The 21660-nt window shown below is 41.3% G+C and overlaps 3 protein-coding genes across 4 annotated transcripts; 2 read left to right on the top strand and 1 right to left on the bottom strand.

The window, feature by feature from the left end:
• The first annotated feature begins 630 nt into the window (after positions 1-630).
• Positions 631-10912, top strand: atmin (ATM interactor). The gene is made up of 4 exons (XM_042502521.2): positions 631-989; positions 5232-5357; positions 6688-6887; positions 6986-10912. The coding sequence occupies exons 1-4, from the start codon at positions 738-740 to the stop codon at positions 8760-8762; spliced, it is 2355 nt and encodes a 784-aa protein (XP_042358455.1). The 5' UTR covers positions 631-737; the 3' UTR covers positions 8763-10912.
• A 134-nt stretch (positions 10913-11046) lies between these two features.
• c1h16orf46 (chromosome 1 C16orf46 homolog) lies at positions 11047-16311 on the bottom strand. Of its 2 annotated transcripts, none has more exons than XM_042502280.2 (3): positions 15672-16311; positions 14781-15008; positions 11047-13420 (listed from the first exon to the last, which is right to left on the bottom strand). In XM_042502280.2, the coding sequence occupies exons 2-3, from the start codon at positions 14973-14975 to the stop codon at positions 12569-12571; spliced, it is 1047 nt and encodes a 348-aa protein (XP_042358214.2). In that variant the 5' UTR covers positions 14976-15008; positions 15672-16311; the 3' UTR covers positions 11047-12568. The 2 variants fall into 2 exon arrangements, with proteins under 2 accessions (XP_042358214.2, XP_087934741.1); XM_088078615.1 differs by lacking the exon at positions 15672-16311 and adding an exon at positions 14668-14710 and having other exon boundaries at positions 14781-14898.
• A 42-nt stretch (positions 16312-16353) lies between these two features.
• LOC121954695 (protein phosphatase 1 regulatory subunit 3E) lies at positions 16354-21238 on the top strand. The gene has a single exon (XM_042502404.2). The coding sequence runs from the start codon at positions 16661-16663 to the stop codon at positions 17582-17584; it is 924 nt and encodes a 307-aa protein (XP_042358338.2). The 5' UTR covers positions 16354-16660; the 3' UTR covers positions 17585-21238.
• The last annotated feature ends 422 nt before the right edge of the window (positions 21239-21660 follow it).

The raw sequence follows: 21660 nt of genomic DNA, 5'->3' as shown, positions 1-21660 counted from the left end.
AAGTTCGTTTTGTCATCCAAGGTTATTTATGTATACTAATACTCACACAGGCCTGTAAACTTTAGGCTGCTCGAAACAAATTAATTTGAAAGCAGGGTTTAAGAGCTGTGTTTAAAAAAAACGTCAATCACTCACCATTGATGTAGTGTATTAAATAGAGAACTATTAAAGGAATAACTGAATGAGATTTGGGACACCACGCTGGAATTTTCTTCCTCTGCAAATACATGACCACATTGCATTGTGGTATGTGGGGGTTAAAATTTACAAACACAACTTAAGACATGTAGTGAGTGGGACCATTTATTGTGGACAATTTATGTAATTTTGACACTTTTTTTTAAAAACTCCCTGCGTCATTCTGTTTCTAATTTCTCGAATACAATACCACAATATCTGTGATTAGTCCATATTGGCAATAATGTAATTTTGATCAATGTTTTGAACAGGCTCCAAAAGAACACTTCTTTCTGTCAAACAGACTGTCAGTAAGGGACAGAAATACCACACAAACAGGCATATACACTACAAAGTCTAAAGAATATCAGCCAAATTAGAAAAAAACTAATGCTTGATTGTACACTTTATTTTGTAAAACGGACGCTGAATATTGTACCGGATGTGACGTAACTCAGCTGTCCCAGCCGAAGATGTCGAACCAGCCTTTCAGGCAGAGCTGAGGGTTGTTATGCCACTCTCCATTCAATGCTGCTGCTGGGGCTCCCTGCCAAACACAAATGGACTGTCAACACCGAAACATGGCCGCCTCTGCGACGAGCAGGACGAATAACAGAGAAAACGCCACCGCAGACAGACCCAAATGTCAAGAAGAGTCCCTGACGCCGTCGCGGGACATAATAAAACCCACCATCACGGAGCTGACCAAAGAAGTGAGGACGAACATCCTCTGCACCGTGGAGGGATGTGGCAAGATTCTCCCCAACACACCTGCATTGAACATGCATCTTGTGAAGTCACACAGGATAAAGGTGAGCCTTACCTGGCTGATGCTCATATGGTTTTAGGCGTTCATGTTACTAAAATGCTAAGTTGGCTAACTCATTGCTGTGCAGTCGTTGCTAAAAAACTGGAAAACGCAAGTCATCCATCACAACTTGGTTTTAGCTAGCACATGGTGAAGACGCTTAGCATACACATTAGAGTAAACCTCGAGTAAAAGTTGTAAGAGTGTAAGTGAAGCTCCGTTTAGTGATTTAGTAACAGTTACGTTTGCAGTTAGCGAGCTAGCCAGTTAGCTAGCTGACGTTACTAATGTTACCTGATTATCTACTAATCAGGTAACGTTAGCTGCTGATTATCGCACGTGACGAGTGATGCTTAACGTTACTGCATCTATCGATACAAGTCCATCTGCACCCTGAGCGTTAAATTTCGCATACTTGACTGTATGTGATCAGGAATTTGGGGAGTGACTGATTTGGCTCTGCTACGTTGGTGTGAAGTGATAAATCAGTTTTCAATTTAATGATGATGATGGGGAAGTCTTCTCGCCTGCCACACAAGCTCTGATGACTCCCAGCGTCTAATTTACAGTCCACTGCCGAAACTAAACAGTCAGCAGAGTGGACACAGTCAGAGCATTTGGATAGAGGGACTGCACTTTATTTAATAGAGTAGGGGGGTGCTGGGGTGGGAATAGTTTTTTGTAATATCATAACCTTCTGCAGAGCAACAAATATTTTTCCTTGAGCCTTCCTCAGTGTTCCCACGGTCATGGAAAACCTGGAAAAAGTCATGTAATTTCAATATTATAATATATATTATATATGTTATAATATTCCAGGCCTGGAAAAATCGTGGCATTTGTCAAAATTCTTTTTAGTTTTAGAAAGAAGTTGATGTATATATATATATATATATATACATATATATTTATTTTTGCAATGTTCTTCTTTGGATAACCGTTCACATTAATGTAACATAACGGCAAGTTCATTTTCCGTAGCTGTCGATGTGACATAGCCCTAATATGTGACTGTGAAACAGTGTTTTGCTTATCATTGTGCGCCATTATCTCACTGGGTTCATCTCTCTTTTTCTGTATGCCAGCTGGGTTAAATTATGTCTAAATCCTGAATTTGAATCGGAGATGTTGTAAAAATGACTGGCAAATGGGGCACTTTTTAAAAATTTTATTTTATTTTTATAATGGGTCATTAAAAAGTCATGGAAAAGTTTGGAAATCTTGTCTATGAAAATGTGTGGGAGCCCTGCTCCCTGAGTTATGCATGACCCTCCCTTCACCATATCTAAACATATCTCAACATTTCTGACAGTGAAAGCCAAATCAACTGCCTCCCCAGTTCTTAATAAAATACCTGAAGTGGCTCTCCTGTTTGGCACCACCCCTCCCCTCTCATAAATAACGAACAGTCCCTAAAGGCTTTTGACCCTGGTTCTTATGTCCTCTCTGGACCGGGCTTTTTCGTAGGCGGCAGTAATTCACTGTTTCCCCTCCATGAATGAAGCTCTTTGCTGGGTAAGGCTGCCTTTTGTCCTGCAAAAGACTAAGCTCTTTGTTTAAAATAGGTGAATGTGAGAATTTGAATTAGGAAGTAGTTCATGTGGCCCAACTAGAAGAGTGTTTAAAGGTTCAGTTGGTGGTTCTACCATACAGATTTAAGGCAGGCCTACCGTTAGGTATATTGAGTCTGTTATTCATATCTGAAATATTGGCCTTTTTGCTCCGGGGCCAAAAGATTTCTTGTTTAAACAAACCATTAAGAGCTACAGTAAACTGATCCTTATCCTAAAAGGCACGTCAGCCACTTTGAGAGTAAAAGCAACCACAATTGCATCACATATTCTGCTTTGAAAGTAGTAATGTGTAGGATGTGGGGCACCTGTTGGCAGAGATGGCATATAATATTCCCAACAATGGTCTCATTGGTTTATTATCACCCGAAAATCAGAATCGTTGTGTTTCTATTACCTTTATATGACCTGTTTATATCTTCATATGGAGCAGGTCCTCTTCCATGAAGTCTGCCATTTTTACACTGTAGCCCAGAATGGACAAATGAAAAACCGCTCTAGGTTAGGCAATTCATGTTTTTGCATTGGCTACCATCGTACCCCTAAATGCTTTGCACATGGGAGAAGTTTCAGTCCTGCAACCTCACCTTCAGATGCTTGTAAACCTTACACACTGGACTTTTAAGGGGTTGAAAGAGAGTAAAGGAAGGGAGCAGTGTGTTATTTTTAATCCATAGTGATGTCAAACTTCAGTCAGCTGTGGTAATGACATTCTGATTGACATGATGACAGCAGTTTCATATGCTGGGAAAGCTCACTCAGTATGCCTCCTCTGCATAATTCATCACGTCTGACTGCAGGATTAAGGCATGATGTGAGGCACCATATGTGTTTATATTACATCCACTTAAACACCGCTGTAGCTCTACTGCATCATTGCACAGCAGTAATGTTTTGCTGATCACTCACTCCTCCAGTCTGTGTCTTTTTAGTCATGAAGACTGATGCATTTGAGCTCACTGACCACAGAGTTCAGACTCTTTTCACAAATTTAATGTGACTGTTTTTGGCTTGGCTTTTAGCGGTCTTTCTATCCATTACTGACTTCAGCAGTAAGGAGAAGCAGAGGGCTATTACTCTGACTTATCACCGCATTGCACAGTCCCCTAGAAAAAGGATTCAACCTCAGTGATGGCCACTTAAGGGCTGCGGACTAACCCTGGTGTGGCGAAGTCAGTGAATGCTGGCTTGCTTTGTCTTTTGGGCTACAGCCTGCAACTGACTGATGACTTATAATGACTCAGGCTTCTGACCAGATGATGTGATCAAGGCAAATTGCAGTTTTCATTTTTAGCAAAATGTCTGTTTATGTTAACTTCTTATGATAAACCAGAGGGTGTTTGTCAGCTTGAGCTCTTCTGCCCTCCAGTGTTACAGCAGATCGAGGTGACCTTGGCCACTGGAAGGCTGCAGTGTTAGTAACAATTATGCAGGATGATGGTTTTGTCTGTTTTTATCATGCAGTGTACATTCAGTGTAGGTGCTGTTTTGTGCAATAAACATGCTATCCACTGACTTTTTAACATACGGTATGCTGACAGCTGCTTTAGCAAGTCTGCCTTAGGACTGAAAGAGGAGCAGTTGTACAGCAAACGCTTATATCCCATGTACTGCCCCACTCATTAATTCATTTTCAGTTATGTAAAGAAGAGCCTACTGTAGAAGAGTGTGTGTGTGTGTGTGTGCGCGTGCGCGCGCGTGTGCTTGTGCATGCGTGTTTTGCTAAGGTTACATTTTTAATATACTTATCATATTTACATATTTACCCACTCTGATGAAGGAAACCGTTGCAATGTACAACCATCACTTTTACTTTCTGGGATCATAATGTTGCCTTTGAACTATAAATAAAAACTGGTATATGAAAACATATTGTAATTGTACACTGTAGTTGTCACTGAGTGCTTTTTGTTGCAGTTACTGTAAGAAATATCGTAGGTCAAGAAAAACTTCAATTCATCAGCTATGCTGTTGATTGTCAGTCACTCGGTAACCCTGTTAGACTGCTAACTTACAAAACAGCTGAAAGCATTACAGGCCTTTCTTTTGGTTGCTTATGTTTATGGTGTTTAAGGAACTTATGCCAGTATTTAACACTCACTGTAGACCAGTTCAGAGTTTCTGCGTATGAAGGGGTCCTTTTTTGGTCCACATGATGTGAATGTCGTCATCCACACATGTCCACATGGACCCTTGTGCAGATGTCCGAGTGCAACCCTTTTGTTTTGTTTTGTTTTGTTTTATTTTGTTTTTTTGTGAGCGAACGAACTGTGCACATAGCAAGCATGCAAACTATTCATGCTCCAAACTCTTGTTTCATGCTCCAGTCCTGTCCAAAACACTGTGGTAAAGCTAGCTGCAGCTGCCCCACCATGGTGAAGTTAATTTTAAGTTAGATATTTGACAGACATTCACTCCAGAACCCGCCGCATTTTCGTAGTTTCAGTTTTACCCAATGTAGACAGTAGGCAAATGGTGAGCTAACCTGATGCGAACCCTTAAGTACTATGAATGGAACTGGGTATGCGTCTGCATGACCGCAGCTGTCTGTGGACATTCAGTGTGGAAAGTGTCTGAACCTTAAGCCATACTGATATTATTTGCACAAAAAACATCCAAAATGCTAATTTTCCTTTGTCCTCCCTCTTTGTGTTTCACTCGATCGTCCCCCTCAGGATGGTATGGTCAATCCTACGGTCAGAAAGGACATGAAGGGCTCTCAGAAGCTTTACTGCTGTCCAATTGAGGGTTGTCCCAGGGGACCTAACAGACCCTTCTCCCAGTTCTCTCTGGTTAAACAAGTAAGTATTCCCTCTAATGATCTGTGAACCTACCCATGGGATCAACAGAGTAAAATTATGAGATGTCAGTTTTATGGTATAGCTCCTAATGTATTACTCCAGGGGTGTCTGAACTTTTTTTGAATGGGTGCCAGATTACATAATGTGAATATACCTGGGGGCCAGCTGCTTTTTTCATCAAATAAGTGATTAAAAATATCACAAACAACACTTTTGCTGTGGCCATGTAACCATTCTCTTTGCCTTTTCACTGTCTGTTGAGAGCCCGTTAGATCCTACTTGATGCATGTGTACAAGCTGTATTATAGTCCTGCCACTAGGTTGGTTTCCATTACAGATTTGCGCAAACCTCAGTGATATTTTCAAAACGTCGATAAAACACAATTCTGTGATGACTGCGTTTCCACCAAGTGATGTTATGCGAGTTCTCCTCTCGTGATAACATTCAAAGAGCAGGTTAATTTCTATTGCAGCCACCACACTAGCCGTCATTATTTCCAATCGAGTTGACAAAAGCGTGTTATGCGAGCAATAATGGAAAGGCAAGCCCTTTATACGTGGGAGCGGCCAGGTATGAGGCATTTCTGGGAGGTGATGGTCCACGATTTCACAGAGGAATTGTGGATTCAAAACTTTCAGATGATGTGTTCAACTTTTGAAGAGTTATGCGATTTATTAACACCTCTTGAAGCGTTTGCTGCATCAATCTAAGGGAGCAAGTTCTTACTGACAGGTGCATAGCCATAGCATCATGTCACCTATAAAAGTGAAAAAAAGGTGTTTCCACAGCAGTTTGGGAAATATTATTTTTTCATATAGCTTAATATAGCACTCCAGCGTGCGTCCTCCTCCTGCGAGCGTAAAAACATTTTTGTGATAAATGGGTGTTTTTGTTTTGTTTTTTTTAGAAATGGACATGTTACCATTAGGCATATTTTATATTTGCAATTTCAGTTTGTGCAATTTGAAGGTTTTTGGAAACCCACCTATTGTGAGGTGAATGGAAAAAAATGAAAAATGAAATGAAAAAAGTGATCACGCTTGATTAACCAATTTTGTGTAGTTACCCATAGTATATTTTGAAAGTCAAGCAGAGGGCCATTGAAAATTGCTGTGAGGGCCGTGATTATACCTGAATACTTTGCTACTGCCACGTGTTGATAAATGCTAAATGCTGATTGCATTATTTAGTGGCCCACCTGTACTTAATAAAATCCTCTTAGATCTTTAACCCCTCTCACAATGCTTCGGCCAACTGTTACTTGAAAAAATAGTATGCAAACTTAAAAAAAAAAAAGTTTAAAGAAACTGTATGCACGTTTCATTGTAGCACTTCATGAAGATGCATGCAGAGAAGAAACACAAGTGCTTCAAGTGCAACAATGGCTACAGCACAGAGTGGGACCTAAAGAGGCACATAGAGGACTGTGGGAAAACCTACCATTGTACATGTGGCTGCCCCTATGCTAGCAGGGCTGCGCTACTCTCGCATATCTACAGGACGGGTCACGAGATTCCTACAGAGCACAGGTACCTGCACACCCCAGAGTGATTTTGAAACTTTGCTTCAGGTTTGACAAAAGATTAATTTGGTTGTCTTTCTCTGTATCTGCTTTGTTTCTTCACAGAATTCCTCCCGTAAAAAAGCGAAAGATGGAGAAACTGTTAAGTGGCTCTGAAAAGGTTAAGATCCATGAGTCAACCTGTCCGATCATGCCTGCTGGTAAAGAGCTGACAGAGAGCGTTCTCACTTCTGATACAGCTATTCATCACACAGACTCGGTGAATCAGAACTCCAACACCCGTAAGAGCCCGCAGAAGTTGCTCCTACCAAAGCCGAAGATGGCTTTGGTCAGCGTTCCTGTGATGCAGCTGGCCCATCTGCCTGTCCTGCTTCCATCTACAGAAAGCGGTGCTCTGAGGTCTGTAGTGCTGGCGGTGGACAGCCAAGGCTCAGTCAGCACCCTCCACCTCCTGCCACAAGCCACGGGAGCTGTGGTACCCCAACTTGATGCTAAGAGTTTGGGTTTCAAGGACAGCATGCCTACTTCCCGCTCCAGCCTGGGGCCTATTAGCACAGGAGTGCAGGTCAGTCTGGATCCTGCGGGCACAGACGACTCAGCCAGCCTAGCACGGGGAAGAAGCACTTCCACCAATATTCAGACTGACAAATCGTACTTGTCAAAAATGCCCACAGGAGTCGGGGTTGGGGAGGGAATAGGGTTGTGCTCTGTGGGCGAGTCCTCGGTGTCGTCCTGCTCCCAAACAGACATCAGCGTGAGTGCACAAATCCTCCTGCCAGTCAGTGTTGAAACCCAAACATTCTCCTCCCGGGCCAAAGCTACATCTTCTATTGGAGCTCAGACGGACAGCCAGTGCATGAGTCAGATTCCTTGCACCTCCTCATCTGTGCCCCCTTACAGAACCAGGCAGACACAGACATATTTTGCGATGCCACAGTCAGAGGAGAAGGCTCAGGACCAGGCCATAATGTGCTCTGAGCTATTTGGCAGTGACTCCCTCAGCGTTTCCACTCAGACGGCTCTGGAGATAGATGACACCCTCACTGCTGCGGGAAGCAGTATATATGAGGACTCAAAGTCGGCTGGTGGTATGTGTTTTGGGGTGCAGACAGATGAGCTAAACTCAAACAACATGGCAGATAACCAGACCCAAACAATGACCTTGTTAAACGACTTAGAAAATATTCTGTCTGACAGCATGTCAGGCCACCAGGTGCTCACAGAGGCCTCCGCGGGCTGTGGGTCAGGTTTGGGAACTGTTCAGGAGCAACACAACGGCATTGACTTTGACTTTGAGGAGTTTCTAAATGCTGTGCACATCCAGACGCAGACAGAGGAGAGTGAGCTGGGAGGGCTGGGTGGTGACACGCCTCTGGAGTCTCTGGATATCCAGACCCAGACGGACTTCCTCCTTATGGATGAACTGGACCAAAGCGAGGGCCCAAGTCGAACCCAAGCCAGCGACCTGGAGCTATTCGATACGCAGACTCAGACTGACCTCAATTTCCTGCTGAACGCCGGAAGCCACATGCCCCTGAGCAGCATCCTACGACATTCAAGCTTTTCTATGAGCACAGAGTCTTCAGACACAGAAACACAGACGGATCTCCCCTCCTTTGCCACAGGTCTCCCTGCTCAGACGCCTGTGAGTCAGGGCGAGCATGCGAGGCTGCTGAACAGCACAGAGACACAGACTGTGACCAGCCAGGCAGAAGGCCTGGGACACCTCTTCCTAACAAGCAACGAAACACAAACGGTCATGGATGACTTTTTGTCAGCAGACCTGGCGTGGAACATGGAGTCCCATTTCAGCTCTGTGGAAACGCAGACATGTGAGGAGCTTTGTGCTCTCTTTCAGCACCCCGAGAAACCCAACAGCTGAACCCCTCTTAGTGAAGCTGTCTAAGCTTCTGCAGTACAGGTTTCTCGCGTCTGTTCCTGTGAGAGGAATCTCGCTGTCGTCCAGCGGACCACAGTCTTAGCAGTAAGAAGTCTGCGAAAATGTCTTTGAACATTCCACCGGAGACATCATGTCCAGAGCCTTGCCAGGTCTACATCCTGACAGCTCTGCTGCACTTTATTAGCTCAATGGGCATGATTCATCAGCTCCTGCAACAGTTTACATATTTATTTGCACATAAAGTAACATATTGTATGTGTCTTGTCTGAAATGGCAGTTTATTTCTGTATTTCAGTGTATAACCAATGTGGCTGGTTTTCACTGTTTGGTCTTACTAGCATTTTTAAAAACATTTCATCAAAGTTAGATTTAAAAAGGGATAATACCTTTAGCTGTGTGTGGCTGTCAAGAAAAGGCTTATAAAATGGTTACCCTGTATGACAGCTTTCAGATATGCATATACTGCATAAACACAGCTTCATCTCAGATGTGCAGTGAACAACATTGTGCATTTAGTTTATGCGTATGTTTGTGCATGAAGCCTTCACTTGGTCAGCAGCGCAGAAGCATAAAATATCTATTCTCTGCTTGTGCACCTAATGGCTGACGCATTGATGTTGCCCCATCAGCGACAGTGAGTCTATAAACTCTGAATTACATTCTGCAAGCTTTGCAGCCACTGAAAACTTGACCAATGAGAGCGCTATGCTTTTCAAAACAAAACCTTCAACAGTGAACAGGGTATTGCTAAAAGGCATTAAGTTGTATCTCTGAAACATACCGTTACTCTTACAGTTGTGACACAAGTAAAAATGCTTGTTTATGTCTCGTCAGTTGTTGCGCACCTTTCATTGAAATGTGATTGTGAAGTTTGATGTTGTGTAAACACTTTTTTTGTGTCTGGGCCTCTATAGTTAAGCAGTCAGTTCAAGTCAGTAAGCAGACGAGGCTGTCAACGTCTTTGACTTATTCATTAGCTGGGTGTAAGTGTATACAGTAGCAGTGCTCTGCCCCGAAGTGATCCAGTGATGTTACTGTACCGAAACACATAGTGGATTAGCGCTAGGATTAGCACAGAGCCATTGTACGTATTCAACACCTGATTTTGACTGAAAGGAGTCCTGAAGAATATCTGCTGATAAGTTTGTGAGATTTCCGACCCTTAAGAATCGGACGCAGTATTTTAATTTATTTTATTTTTTGATCTCCAAGTGAGACTAAAGTTGACGTTTTGATTTTGTTTTACTGTTGCACCACAGAGTTACCTCACTAAGCACAGGCACCGCATGCAGACCGGGTTCTACTTGGGAACCTTGAGCTATAGGCCTTGATTATTTGTTAATTTTGTTACGTTGGTGCCTTAACCCAAGTATTTGCTACAGTTTGCTGCTTCATCATAATTAACAACTACCAGAGTATGTTTTGGAAAATGAACACTGGAGAATTGTCATCATCCTTTCAGTCTTTGCTTTGCATGCTTAATCCATTCTATATTGGTATTTTCATCACACTTGCATGAAATATTAGAGTGTCCCTAATTTTCCTCTATAGAATATTTCTGCTCTGTCACATGAAAATAATGCTATGCAGCATTTTATTGAAGAGAATTTGTTTGACACAATGTCACTAGTTTTAGTGACCGGTGGTTAATGCTGTTGGTTTATAGATACGTATTTGTAGAAACTGAAGAATGTACAGAACATTGTGACACTGTGCCCCAGTACAACGCGCTCTATTCTTTCCACCATATCCAAACATTTTAAGGATAATTCCCCTTTGCTAATAGGGATTTTGATTCTCATATTCAGTTTCAAATTTTCTTGTACTGAGATTAGTAGCTACTTCTTGTTTGTGTTCTCAAATTCAAGTGGTCCCTGCTGGTTTAGAGGAACAGGGAAACGCCTTGCTTTAAACAGAGCTATGTGTAGAAACAAGCCTTGTCAGTCTCAAGTGTCAGTTACAGTGCTTTATTTTCTCTCTGCCGAGAGCGCATGCAGATATTTTCCCAGCAAAAAAATATTTGTTTTAGCAAATATGAGTTTCTGTTGGCTATATGTGTAGAGTTAATGGTTGCCTTGATTAATTGTTGAAGCTACACTACAGATGTTCTTAATAAACCGCTGGAAAGTGTATATGGTGCTCCATGTCACTTATTATAGAACCAAGGTGGGTGAAAAAAACAAGCTCACATGCACTCAACCAATCAAAAAAAGTTTGTGAAACCAGAGGTGTCCAAAAATTAGAAAAAAGGCCTCACACACGTGTATTATTTAGCTTGATCCTTTAATTCAGCTCTCAGTTCAGCATAGTGGAAAAAATTACACATACATTTTGTTCTTCTATATAAACTTAGAAACTGACAGCTGAATTTAGAGTCAGTTTACTCCAAAATCAAAATGGATATTTTATCTCTTCCATATTCATCAATCTAGATTATTTTAGCACGAGTTGCGTTAGTGTTGGAGATATTGGTTGTAGAGGCGTCTGCCTTTTCTCCAGTATAATGGAACTCGATGGTGCTCAGCTTGTGGTGCTCAAAGCGCCAAAAAGAAATACATTTGAAAAAACTCGACAGACGTGTCTTTTCAGAAATCATGACCTGGTTACTGAAGATAATCCACAGACTTTTGTGAGCAGGTTCATGTATGAACTATGTCTTTGCTACCAAATTATTGTTATCTGTGTTATCTAGTTTAATTATGTTTGAGTGAAGGCAGACATCTCAGCTGCTGATATGTCCAACACTTGGGAACTCACACCAAAACAATCTAGATTGATGAATAGCGGTACAGGTATGAGGAAAAATATGTATTTTGGATTTGGGGGTGAACTGTCCCTTTAAAGGCTGTGCAGAGACTTATTTAAGGACTTTTTATTATAGGACAATAAAACTATACTAATATGTATTTTGCAATTACATCTCCTGAAAACCGACATGCTGAAGCCTGGCTTGCGCTGGATTGAAACTCTTTTCAGATTGGTTTTAAGTAACTATTTTACATGTACATTTAGTTAAGCCAGAAGTTTTCTGTAATTAAGTTAACACTGCAGCTCTTGTGATTATACTGTAGAACGATTCCAATAAGTGAATCATTTTTTATTCAACAGAGCAGCTTAATGACAAAGGCAGTATAATAAAGCAGTGTAGTATAAAGCCCAGATGCTGCGTTAATTGGCTGACGTTTGGAGCCCAACTTGTCAGAGTGTATGATGAGGGATCTCAGTGTAATGCTGCACTGAAAACCCTTGTTCACTGCACAAGCAAGATCCTCTCCACAATCACAAGAAATCACCTACTGACTGATATCAAACTTCAGCTGCATACAATAAAATATTAACAGAGCACATGTAGTAGTTTGGCAACGACTGATATCATCATCACATGTAGTCACAGGGCAACACCTAGCTGCTTGTAGCTGAGGTTAAATAGTAGAAAGTGCGAGGCAGGCGCACTGCCATGCTTCTTATGAGGTAGTTGCACCGTTGCTAGGTAACTAGAATAGTGGAAAAAGCACTTGTGGGAACTGGTCAAAACAAAAAGGCCCAAATTCAGTAGAGAGCTTAACATTTTATAGTATGTAATGAAATGTTACACCAAACTGAAATAACTGAACACTAAACCAAATAAATTACCTCTGCAACAAGTTACTTTTATGAACATGTGTCATACCTTGATTTATTCTTGCAACTTACTTTTTGGAAGGAAACCATATGTATCCTGTGAGGCATATGCAGTACAATATGAGGTTAAAATGGGTTATTTTTACTTGGTTGAACCTGAGAGTTTACTACATACACGCAGTCTTGCTGGGGTGCGCATGTGTTTGTGCACCTGCTGCAGTGCTGGAGTGGAGGGCCTGCGTGAGGCTCTTTCCCACTGAGTAGCTAGTGTGGTGCACCGTCTCAGGTTTGGAAGATGTAGTTACTTGATACCTCTTGGGGATAGAAACACTCAAAGCAGAGAACAAGTGGGGGTTATACGGACATGTCCGGTACTTGGAGTCCAGGGCTGCAGAATAAAGGGGAAGCTCTGGGTCACTAAAAGGGTCCACTCTTGTTCCTTTTGTCCCGCTCTTCTTATCAAACATGAAATAGTCTTCCTCTATGGTCTCTCCTGCTGGAGCCTTCTTGCCGCTGTCTTTCTGACAATTCAGGTGTGGTGATTTAATAGGTGGTAAAAATGTGAAGTTTTTAATGGGAACCACTGTATTGCTGGGCCTATTCCTGTGTTTCTGAAGCTTAGTTGGCCTGTTGTCCAAGTATTTTGAGTGGAGATGGTGAAGCTGCAAAGGAGTCTCTGTGAGCGTCCCTTCCTCTTCTGTCTTTTCTTTGAGCGAGAGATTGGATGCAGCTTTCTGCATTGTATTGAGGAAAGGCCATTTGGAGGCATCTTTCTTCAGAGCTGTCTCAGCGGTGTTATCCCAGGATTCTGTGATCTGGTTTAATGGTGTGGATTTCTTAAAGCTGTTATGTGGGGCCACATTAGACTCACAGCGGTGCTCTGCAATGCTGACTGTGCTGTCTGTTGGGTCAACAGAAGAGGGGGTCAGGTTGTCAGCCTCCTTATGCTTTGGTTTCCTGTTCTTCTTCTGAGGCAGAAGTATGCAGCTCAGTGGAGCAGCTCTGGCCCAACCGTGAACCTGTTTACACATTAAACAGAATGTTAAATATGAACACAACTGTGTCGATTTTGTTAGAGCCATTTCTAGCGAGCCCTTATAATTTTCCAATTTTTGAAGGATCACTTGAATGCATCACCTGACCTGGCATCTCAGGATGCTCTCATTGAGGACAGGTGTGTGAAATTAACCAATAGGGAAGTCATCAAAGAGGACACAGTCTTCAATCGCCATGCTCTTTTTTTTTTTTTTTTTTGTCAAATCTCAATTTAGTTCAGCATCACACAGTAACTCTCCAACACCCGAAGAACCCAAGATCATCAAACAAAAACAGTGAGTATCCAAATACAGCAAGTTGGGCATATCCCATAGCATCTGTGGGCAGCTATTTCAACTTATTTTGAATCCACAATAATTATGTTTGAACTGAAAATGCATTGAAAAATTACTTATTGTACTAAAGTGAAAAGGAAGCTAGTGGAAATTATGTTAAAGCAATACTCCACCCACAAAATGATTCTTTGTAAATGACCATATGATGCCATCTTACCTTGAATTCTTTAAAAAATCTTTGTTTTTCTTGCAGTCTTCCATGGAAAATGGCCAATATATTGATTAATTGATTGATTAGAGGCCTTGGTTAACAGCAAAACTATATCAAAAAATCTGTTTACAAACTCCCGCACAACTCGCGCAATATAATCTACGAAACTATTATCAAATTGTTTGCTAAGTACCTCCCAACAATGTGCATTTTTGCTAAAAAACTTTAAAAAATTGAACTGAAAGTAAGAATTATCTATGCTCTTTTACCAAGGTATTTATTATGAAAATGCCTGTGTTTGGGAAGTACTGAGCATACAACTGGATAAAAGGGTCTTGGATTATACTGCATGAGGTGTGTAAGAGTTTGAAAATGTATGTTTACATACAGTTTTGCTGTTATTAAATATAGACTTTAATCAATCAATAAATCAATATATTCACAGTTTTCCATGAAGGCACGTGAGAAAAAAAAGAGTTTTAAAATTCAAGGTAACATGGCATGACTAATTGATTTTTGTGGGTGAGGTATTCCTTTAATATAGGTATGAGAGTAAATTTGATACCAATATCAAAAAATAAAGGTTATAGTAACACATGGAAATATAATAAATCCTAAATCAAAGCAGACATCTTATACATTTGTTGTTCTTATGTGATAACATATTCAGCGGTGCCCCATAGAGGGTGTATCCTCGCCGCAGCAGCTGCGAGTCCATTCTTACCTCGACCCTTTGCTGCATGCCCCCACCCCTCGCTTAAACTGTCCTGTCCAATAAAGATAAAAAAATGTTAAAAAAAAAGACAGGCTCATAATATAAGATATTCATTCACTTACAGCTTCGTCCCAGTCAGAGTAACAGTGATACTCATATGGCTCCAGCTCCTTAATGAACTCCTCCTCACTGATATCTAGAAGGGCATCGACATGTCTCCTTTCTGGTGGCTGCTCCCCAACTGCGTCCTCCTGTGAAGAAAGCTCCTCGTGTGATCCATTCACAGGTGTGTGATCCACTTCTTTTAAGCTCGTCATTATGTAGTTAGCTCATGTGCTTCATGGTGATATCTAGAAAACATAGAATATACTACAACTTAAGGGTACATTTTTGAATTCTCTAGGAGCAGTGGTGGACAGTCACAAACAAAATGTACTTAAGTAGAGTTTTGAGTATTTGTACTTCACCTCAGTATTATATTTTTGGAAACTCGTTGCTTTGACTCCACTTAATTTTCAAGACAAATATTATACATTTCTTTTTCTTTCATAAAATAAAAAGTCCAAATATCCACAACAAACTGTTTGCACTGGCAACAGAATTTGACTTTTTGACCTACAAACTGGGTGGATGTTCCCCCCAAATTAAACATTGTGTGAAAAATGATTTTGTGTTGTAAAATCAAATTAGTAATATTTCTATCGAGCCAAATTGCTTTTGAAAATTTACATAGCAGGCGTGTAACTGGGATGTTAAGGTAGGCTGTTTCGATTTTATTTTATTCATTTATTATTTTTTTAAGAAGCTGCATCTACAGCACATTACACTGTTTAACAGATACGGCATTGTAAAAAAAATGGACTTTTCACCTGTATTAGAGTAATATTTGACCAGGAGTACCTCTACTTTGACTTAAGTAAGAGAGTTGTGACCTACCTTGTCCACCACTGTGTAGGTCAAGTTGCACAATTTTAAAAACCTTGAAAACTGACATTACATCGGACTTTACTCACCAAAAGCAGGCAGTCTGAGTCCTTGCAGCATTATCCCCACATCAGAAAGCCCCGTTCACAAACAACTGCTGCGATCTGTCGTGGTGACTTCTCTTTCCGGTCGACAGAGTTTTTCAAACACAAGTGTGGGAGCAGTGAATGCCTTTAGAGACGGGCTGCAACGCCGTCGTCATAGCAACCCGTGGAGGCTGCACGGGGGTTTGACGTAGAGAAAAGGGGAGGGTCTAATGCTGCAACAGAGCAGTCAGCTCCAGATGAATTATTACATCTCTGTTATGCAATAGGCTTAAAAAAAAAGTCTTCATTTACATTGCACTTCCTGGTAAATCGGTGGTGCATGTAGCAGCAGCATTTAATACAGTGAAACAGAACAGACACTTATGATTGGAAACTGTTGAATAAAAAGCTGTTCTGTCGTATTATTTTAAAGCAATGCCCCAAAATTTAATTAAAATGTGTTTAGAATAAGATCATGCATGTTTTCTTCTTTTTTTTTCTGTGTGCGATGGAGGTCATTATTTGTGTGTTAAAGTGAAAAAGGGAAGTTAACCGGTTTATCACATTTGAAGGAGGAAACCATTTTGGTTAGTTGCACGTTCAGATCTGCACGTAGACGCCTCTGCTCTGCTCCACGCTGGTTCACGTCAGTTGTGGGAGGACACTGCATGTTCATTACATGTACGATGGCAACGAGCGATGGTCGCTGCAAAGAAGATAGTATTCTTTTTTGAAAACTTTATGCAACAAGAAGACAGTGGGATATATTCTTCACACACAGAAATTTAAAGTGACTGATCTGCTGGAGCAAACGCGGACATCACCGGCTCGGTTTATTGGTCCAGAGCTGCACAGTGTCAACCTCTGACGCAGCCGGTGCACCTATCCGCGAGGGGAACACTGACACCTGACGGCTCCGTCTCTCTCCACACGACGCCGGTCTTTCCCATCACGATCACTTGGGCTCTGCAGTGCAGGAACTGCTGCGTTTTATGGAAGCGGAGTCTGTGCATCCTGTCGTGGTCATGCTGCCCCCAAAGAACTGCCTGCCGAGGAACTACAGCTGCATAGCTGGACTCTTCGGGAGCCTGGCAGCGGCGAACCCGCGGTTTGAAGATGGGGAAGATTTTGACATGATAAACGGCACTTGTGAAACCACCGAGTGCCCCGTGGTGGAGGAGAGACCACGGGGCAGAGAGATCTTCCTGAAGCCGCCACAGAGTCCGAATCTGCGTCGGAGGTGCAAGTCACTGCCCACACCCACAGAGAGAGCCAAGTTAGAGATCTCCCGCAGCAGGAGTCCAACCAGCCAGAAAAAGGTCCGGTTTGCTGACTCCCTCGGCCTGGAGCTCATCTCAGTGAAGCACTTCGATGATACAGATGAGCCCGAGGTGCCGGAGCGCATTTTGGCCAAACTCCCCAAAGGACACCTCCACCTGAATCATTTGGACACAAAGTTCCCCCGCGCTCCTGCAAAGTCTGTGTTCATGGAGCTGCAGTTCACCAACCCGGGCACACTACCCGGCTTTGAGCAGAAAGTGAGGGAGGTGAAAGTCCTGTTGGAGACCGTCGAGGCGGATGAATTCAGTCTCTCCGGGTTTGTGCGCGTGTTGAATCTGGCCTTTGAGAAGAGCGTCTCTTTGCGCTATTCTCTAAACAACTGGATAACATTTATGGATAGCCTGGCGTCCTATGTTCCTGACTCAAGCGACGGTGTCACTGATAAGTTCAGTTTCAAGATAGTCATGCCCACATACCTCGAAAACGGAGGTACATTCCAGTTTGCAATTAAATACTGTGTCGGCGGGCAGGAGTTTTGGGACAATAACAATGGCAACAACTACAAAGTGAGGCGTCACCGATTCAAGATGTCCCCACCGCGGGAATGGGAGAATGGATGGATTCACTTTATCTGAGTTTTTTGATGCCTGCGCAGTGGCACACTGCGTGCGTAATTTGCGCGTAACTAATCCCCGGGTACCTTAAGTATGACTGTAGCTTTTTATAGATTTCTTTTCTGCCATTGCCAGCTACACACATGCTGTGACAGTGAAAACCCACAATAATTCAAATATTTGCTCCGCTGTGGTGACAGATTAAGTGGTGGACATACAGTAGTACAGCTAGGTGCCCGGTGAGCGATGCTGTTAGATAATTTGCCTTCATGTCGGGGCTCTCTGTACAGCTTGTAGCCCTTTGGGAGGGCATGCTCACGTTATGTAATGTAGAAACACGTGCCACGGAGAAACGTGCCGGGCATCGCCGACCTCAGGCATCACTGATCCTTTTTATGAGATGCTGTACAATGATTTTGGGGGGCACGGAGATTTTAACATCATCGGTTTGTTTTGCATGCGTGCAGAAATGGGAAGCAGAAAGCATCACATCTTGACTGATGTTCATGCAAAGCGAATATAGTAGCATCTAGTAGTCTCCTGCAGGCTGGGAGAAACACGTTTTATCATTTTGACAGGAATATGTGACAGGTTATTTTGATTTAAAAAATTCAATGTATAATATCCCACTGCCATGCCATTGAACAATGCCTTATTTTAAGCCATGGTGTGGGAAATTGTGCATTGAAAGCTGTGCAGCATTTTATCACGAGGCTTGAATAAATTAAATGCATTAGATGGTTTTCATTCTAAAAATTACATTTTTAAAACAAGGCCTCTTGGCACTTGGAAGTTTTTATTGTCCATATACCTGTAGGCTTTTAATCCAGGGACAACATTCTTAGTCATAAACCAGCCATATATTTGCACACATCTAACAGCTTTAGTATATATATTTTTTGCTGAATCAGACTAATGTAAAGTTAAATAAAAAAAATGTTTTTGCCGCATTCAGAAATCAAGAGGGCCTAAACAAAGTCCAAAGATAAGGAAAGTTTTCTCTTCGAAAAAAAAAATTCCTAAATTGAAATTGTGCCATGCATATTCCATCTAATCATAAAAGTTACGTTGATTATGGGCCTTAATGCTCTCAAACAGTAGCATGGTTGTTGTCCCATCAAGGAAAACAAATTAAGTAGCAATGTTTGCGATGTTAAATTTACCTCAGCTTACTTGTGGACCTCCTCTTCTTCTTCAGGTTGATCGTTACAAAACATTATTTTCACAGTAATTGTTTTCTAATGGTTACATTCAAACATAAAAGTATTATTGTACATTTGCAGATTCAAAACACAATGCATATTTTGTTTCTAATGTTCTTTACTACACTGTGTAACCATTTTTCTAATAGAGCAGTGTTATCTATAGACAAAGTAGCTATTACACAGCTGACTGTGTTGAACCGGCTGTAAAGGTATGATGATATCCTTGGTCACCACTGTGCAAAAATAGTGCCGCTCCTCACACCCCACATGACCTCAGTGGTTTAAACTGTCTCGATATTTCCATACTTTGATGGAAACCATCATGTGATCACTTCACTTTCATTTGCCTTGATTGATGATGCACAACCAGTCTTCTATCTCCAGACAACAGCTTAGGTTACATCCACAAGTTTGTAATTAAATCACCCGCAGGCAGTCTTCCAAACCAGCTCCTGACCATTTATCATTCTGTGCTTTGTGGTGAACAGGTTTGCATGTCGAAGGCAAACACGTTTGCTTCAAATGCAAATATTCATCATGCTTTCTTTTTTGGTGTATGACATTATCAACAATTTGTCCATGTAGTAAGTTGGGAGTCCAGTTCAGCAAGTAAAAGGATCAACAGGCAGGATGCTTTTAATTCCAGTGCTCCGACTGTAATCTGAACATCACTCTGCTCTTTGTTTACATCATCATGGCATCAGAGGAAGGCTCTCCATTTTATGAGGCCATCAGGTTATGATGTGGAAAAAGACTATTCCTGTAACCACTTAGTTTTTGGAGCAGTTCCACTGTGAATCCATCAGTAATGTTTGTCTCCGAATCTGACATGGGATAACTGATGTTGTTAGAATAGTTTTGCTGAAGTGACAGGTGGCCAGCACCGGGTTGATATTTGCTTTTTCTACATTTATCACACACAGACTTTCATTCTCTCACATGTTTAGTTAAGTACACTGGATATAAAAGGTCTGGCCATGGCAGAGCTTACTGTGTGTTATATTGTTATATGAGTGGGTATTTGCCTGCTTTGGTCTGTGTAAACTTTTCAAGCATCCATGCTGTGCAATACCAGAAAGCATTAATTATCCAGGTTGACTTCTAATGTGAGTGCTGAGAGATGCATCAATACCAATTAATCACTGCAGATATTCTTCTTTCAATTTTAACATTTAGTTTTAACAAGTCCTGACAAGACTTGCTATCTTGAGATCACTTGACATAAATGGCTGTCTGAATATGCTCTCTTAAGTTTTCAAAAAGTATCTGTCAGATAACAGTGCTCACTTTTAGTCCGGTATCGCACTGCTGTTGTAATTGGTGCATCCCTACCATAAGGAAAATGAAGGGCTTCTGGTCTGATTTCCACCTCAATGTATACATAATATTTTGCATCAGCACTCAATGATATATAGATATGTATGTAAATGTGTAAATGTTTCATATTGAATGTCTTCCTGTTACTGTTCTATGTTGTGTGTATTTTGAAGCATTTTTAAAGCAGAACTGAGGGATGGTAAAAGTTTGTTATCTGATGATGCTGTGAAGTTGGAAAATAGCATATGAGCCCAAAATAAATTATTTGCTAAAGCACACTTAGATTTAATAAGCAGACCTTTCTACAATGTAATTAAAAAGAGGGCTGCTTATTAAATTGGTAATACCACTTATGTGATCATTTGTATCAAAATGATGTTTACTCTAAATACTATATTGCAGAATTTGCCCTGAAATATGGACCTAAATGTGAGCAGTGTATCGGAATGAAATGAACACATTTGAAAACCTATGTGCACAACTATAGGTGTACACTGCCTTACTAAAATATGAGTTTACTTTGAGATATTAAGCAAAGCAGGAAGAATGAAAGTGCTTGTTTGTTAAGAAATTATGTGACTACTGATATATGAAAATGTGTAGTGTACAAAAGGACAAACCCTAACAAGACAGGTAGCGCAAGATGCACTTTGGAGTTTGATAACTTTTGGCACGAGGAACTTATGATTGTAGCTGATACTGAGCAGACTCAGTCACAGCAGGTCTAATGCACTTTGTGTGAGTACAAGGAAAAGGGAAAGAATGGGTTGCACGTAAAGCTTCTCCTTTGAATAGCTACTAACCAAGATGATTTCCATCTTTGTCCTGTTTTGCTTCTCTTTTCTCTCACTGTGGAAAGCCTAAATCACCTCTGTCTTATTTCTAACCATTGTATGGCACTGAATCTATTTTGGTGAGTTTTTTCTTCTTTTTTTTTCAAAATCCTATGCACCTCCTTCTGTGTTGTAACATCTGTAGTCACCTGGTTGTGTTAATCTGTATTCTGTGCTGTCTTTTATTTTCTCTTTCACAGTGAACGTTAACCATGTTTGCATGTACAGCTCTACCATACCTTTATTTCTACGTTAAGTTTTTAATGTAACCTATATTTTGTTAAACAATATTAATAAAGGCATTTGTGATGGAAACTTAACACTTTGCCAGTACTTCAAACTATCAGATTGGCCTAATTTTAACTAGATACTATAGCCTTTATTTAATTTCTGATTATTATGTGAGCAGTGAATACAAGCTGTTGCATAATAGTGTAATGTATTCCTCCGTGAACAAATATCTTAGAATTTAGCAAAAGTCCACAGTTGTTTTTTTTTTGTATAATAATTCCTGTGACATACCATGTGCAGAGCTGTTTATTGTGTGTGTTCCCAAGGTGACTATCAGCTCAGCCAAGCATCTCAATGGGAAATGGCTGCTGCTGGTCCCCATTCATAAAGCAGCAGACTGCAGTGGGCTGTAGCCATCGCCATTGTGGACACTGCTGCGGACATGTCCTTGAATTGATTACTGTCTGAGACCACGGTGAGGGGGGGCAGGGGGCGGCTGGAGCCTAAAGCA

The sequence above is a fragment of the Plectropomus leopardus genome, chromosome 1 (genome assembly GCF_026936395.1).
Source record: "Plectropomus leopardus strain MGB_pleo_1.0 chromosome 1, ASM2693639v1, whole genome shotgun sequence".
NCBI classification, from domain to species: Eukaryota; Metazoa; Chordata; class Actinopteri; order Perciformes; family Serranidae; genus Plectropomus; species Plectropomus leopardus.
This window is presented reverse-complemented; position numbering and strand designations above follow the sequence as displayed.

Excerpts from the sequence above, each read along its gene's own strand:
- atmin (XM_042502521.2), top strand. The coding sequence starts at position 738 with ATGGACTGTCAACACCGAAACATGGCCGCCTCTGCGACGAGCAGGACG. Across the intron at positions 5,358-6,687 it reads AGTTCTCTCTGGTTAAACAA|CACTTCATGAAGATGCATGC; the intron begins GTAAGTATTCCC and ends GTTTCATTGTAG. Across the intron at positions 6,888-6,985 it reads GAGATTCCTACAGAGCACAG|AATTCCTCCCGTAAAAAAGC; the intron begins GTACCTGCACAC and ends GTTTCTTCACAG.
- c1h16orf46 (XM_042502280.2), bottom strand. The coding sequence starts at position 14,975 with ATGACGAGCTTAAAAGAAGTGGATCACACACCTGTGAATGGATCACAC. Across the intron at positions 13,421-14,780 it reads ACTCTGACTGGGACGAAGCT|GTTCACGGTTGGGCCAGAGC; the intron begins GTAAGTGAATGA and ends ATGTGTAAACAG.
- LOC121954695 (XM_042502404.2), top strand. The coding sequence starts at position 16,661 with ATGGAAGCGGAGTCTGTGCATCCTGTCGTGGTCATGCTGCCCCCAAAG.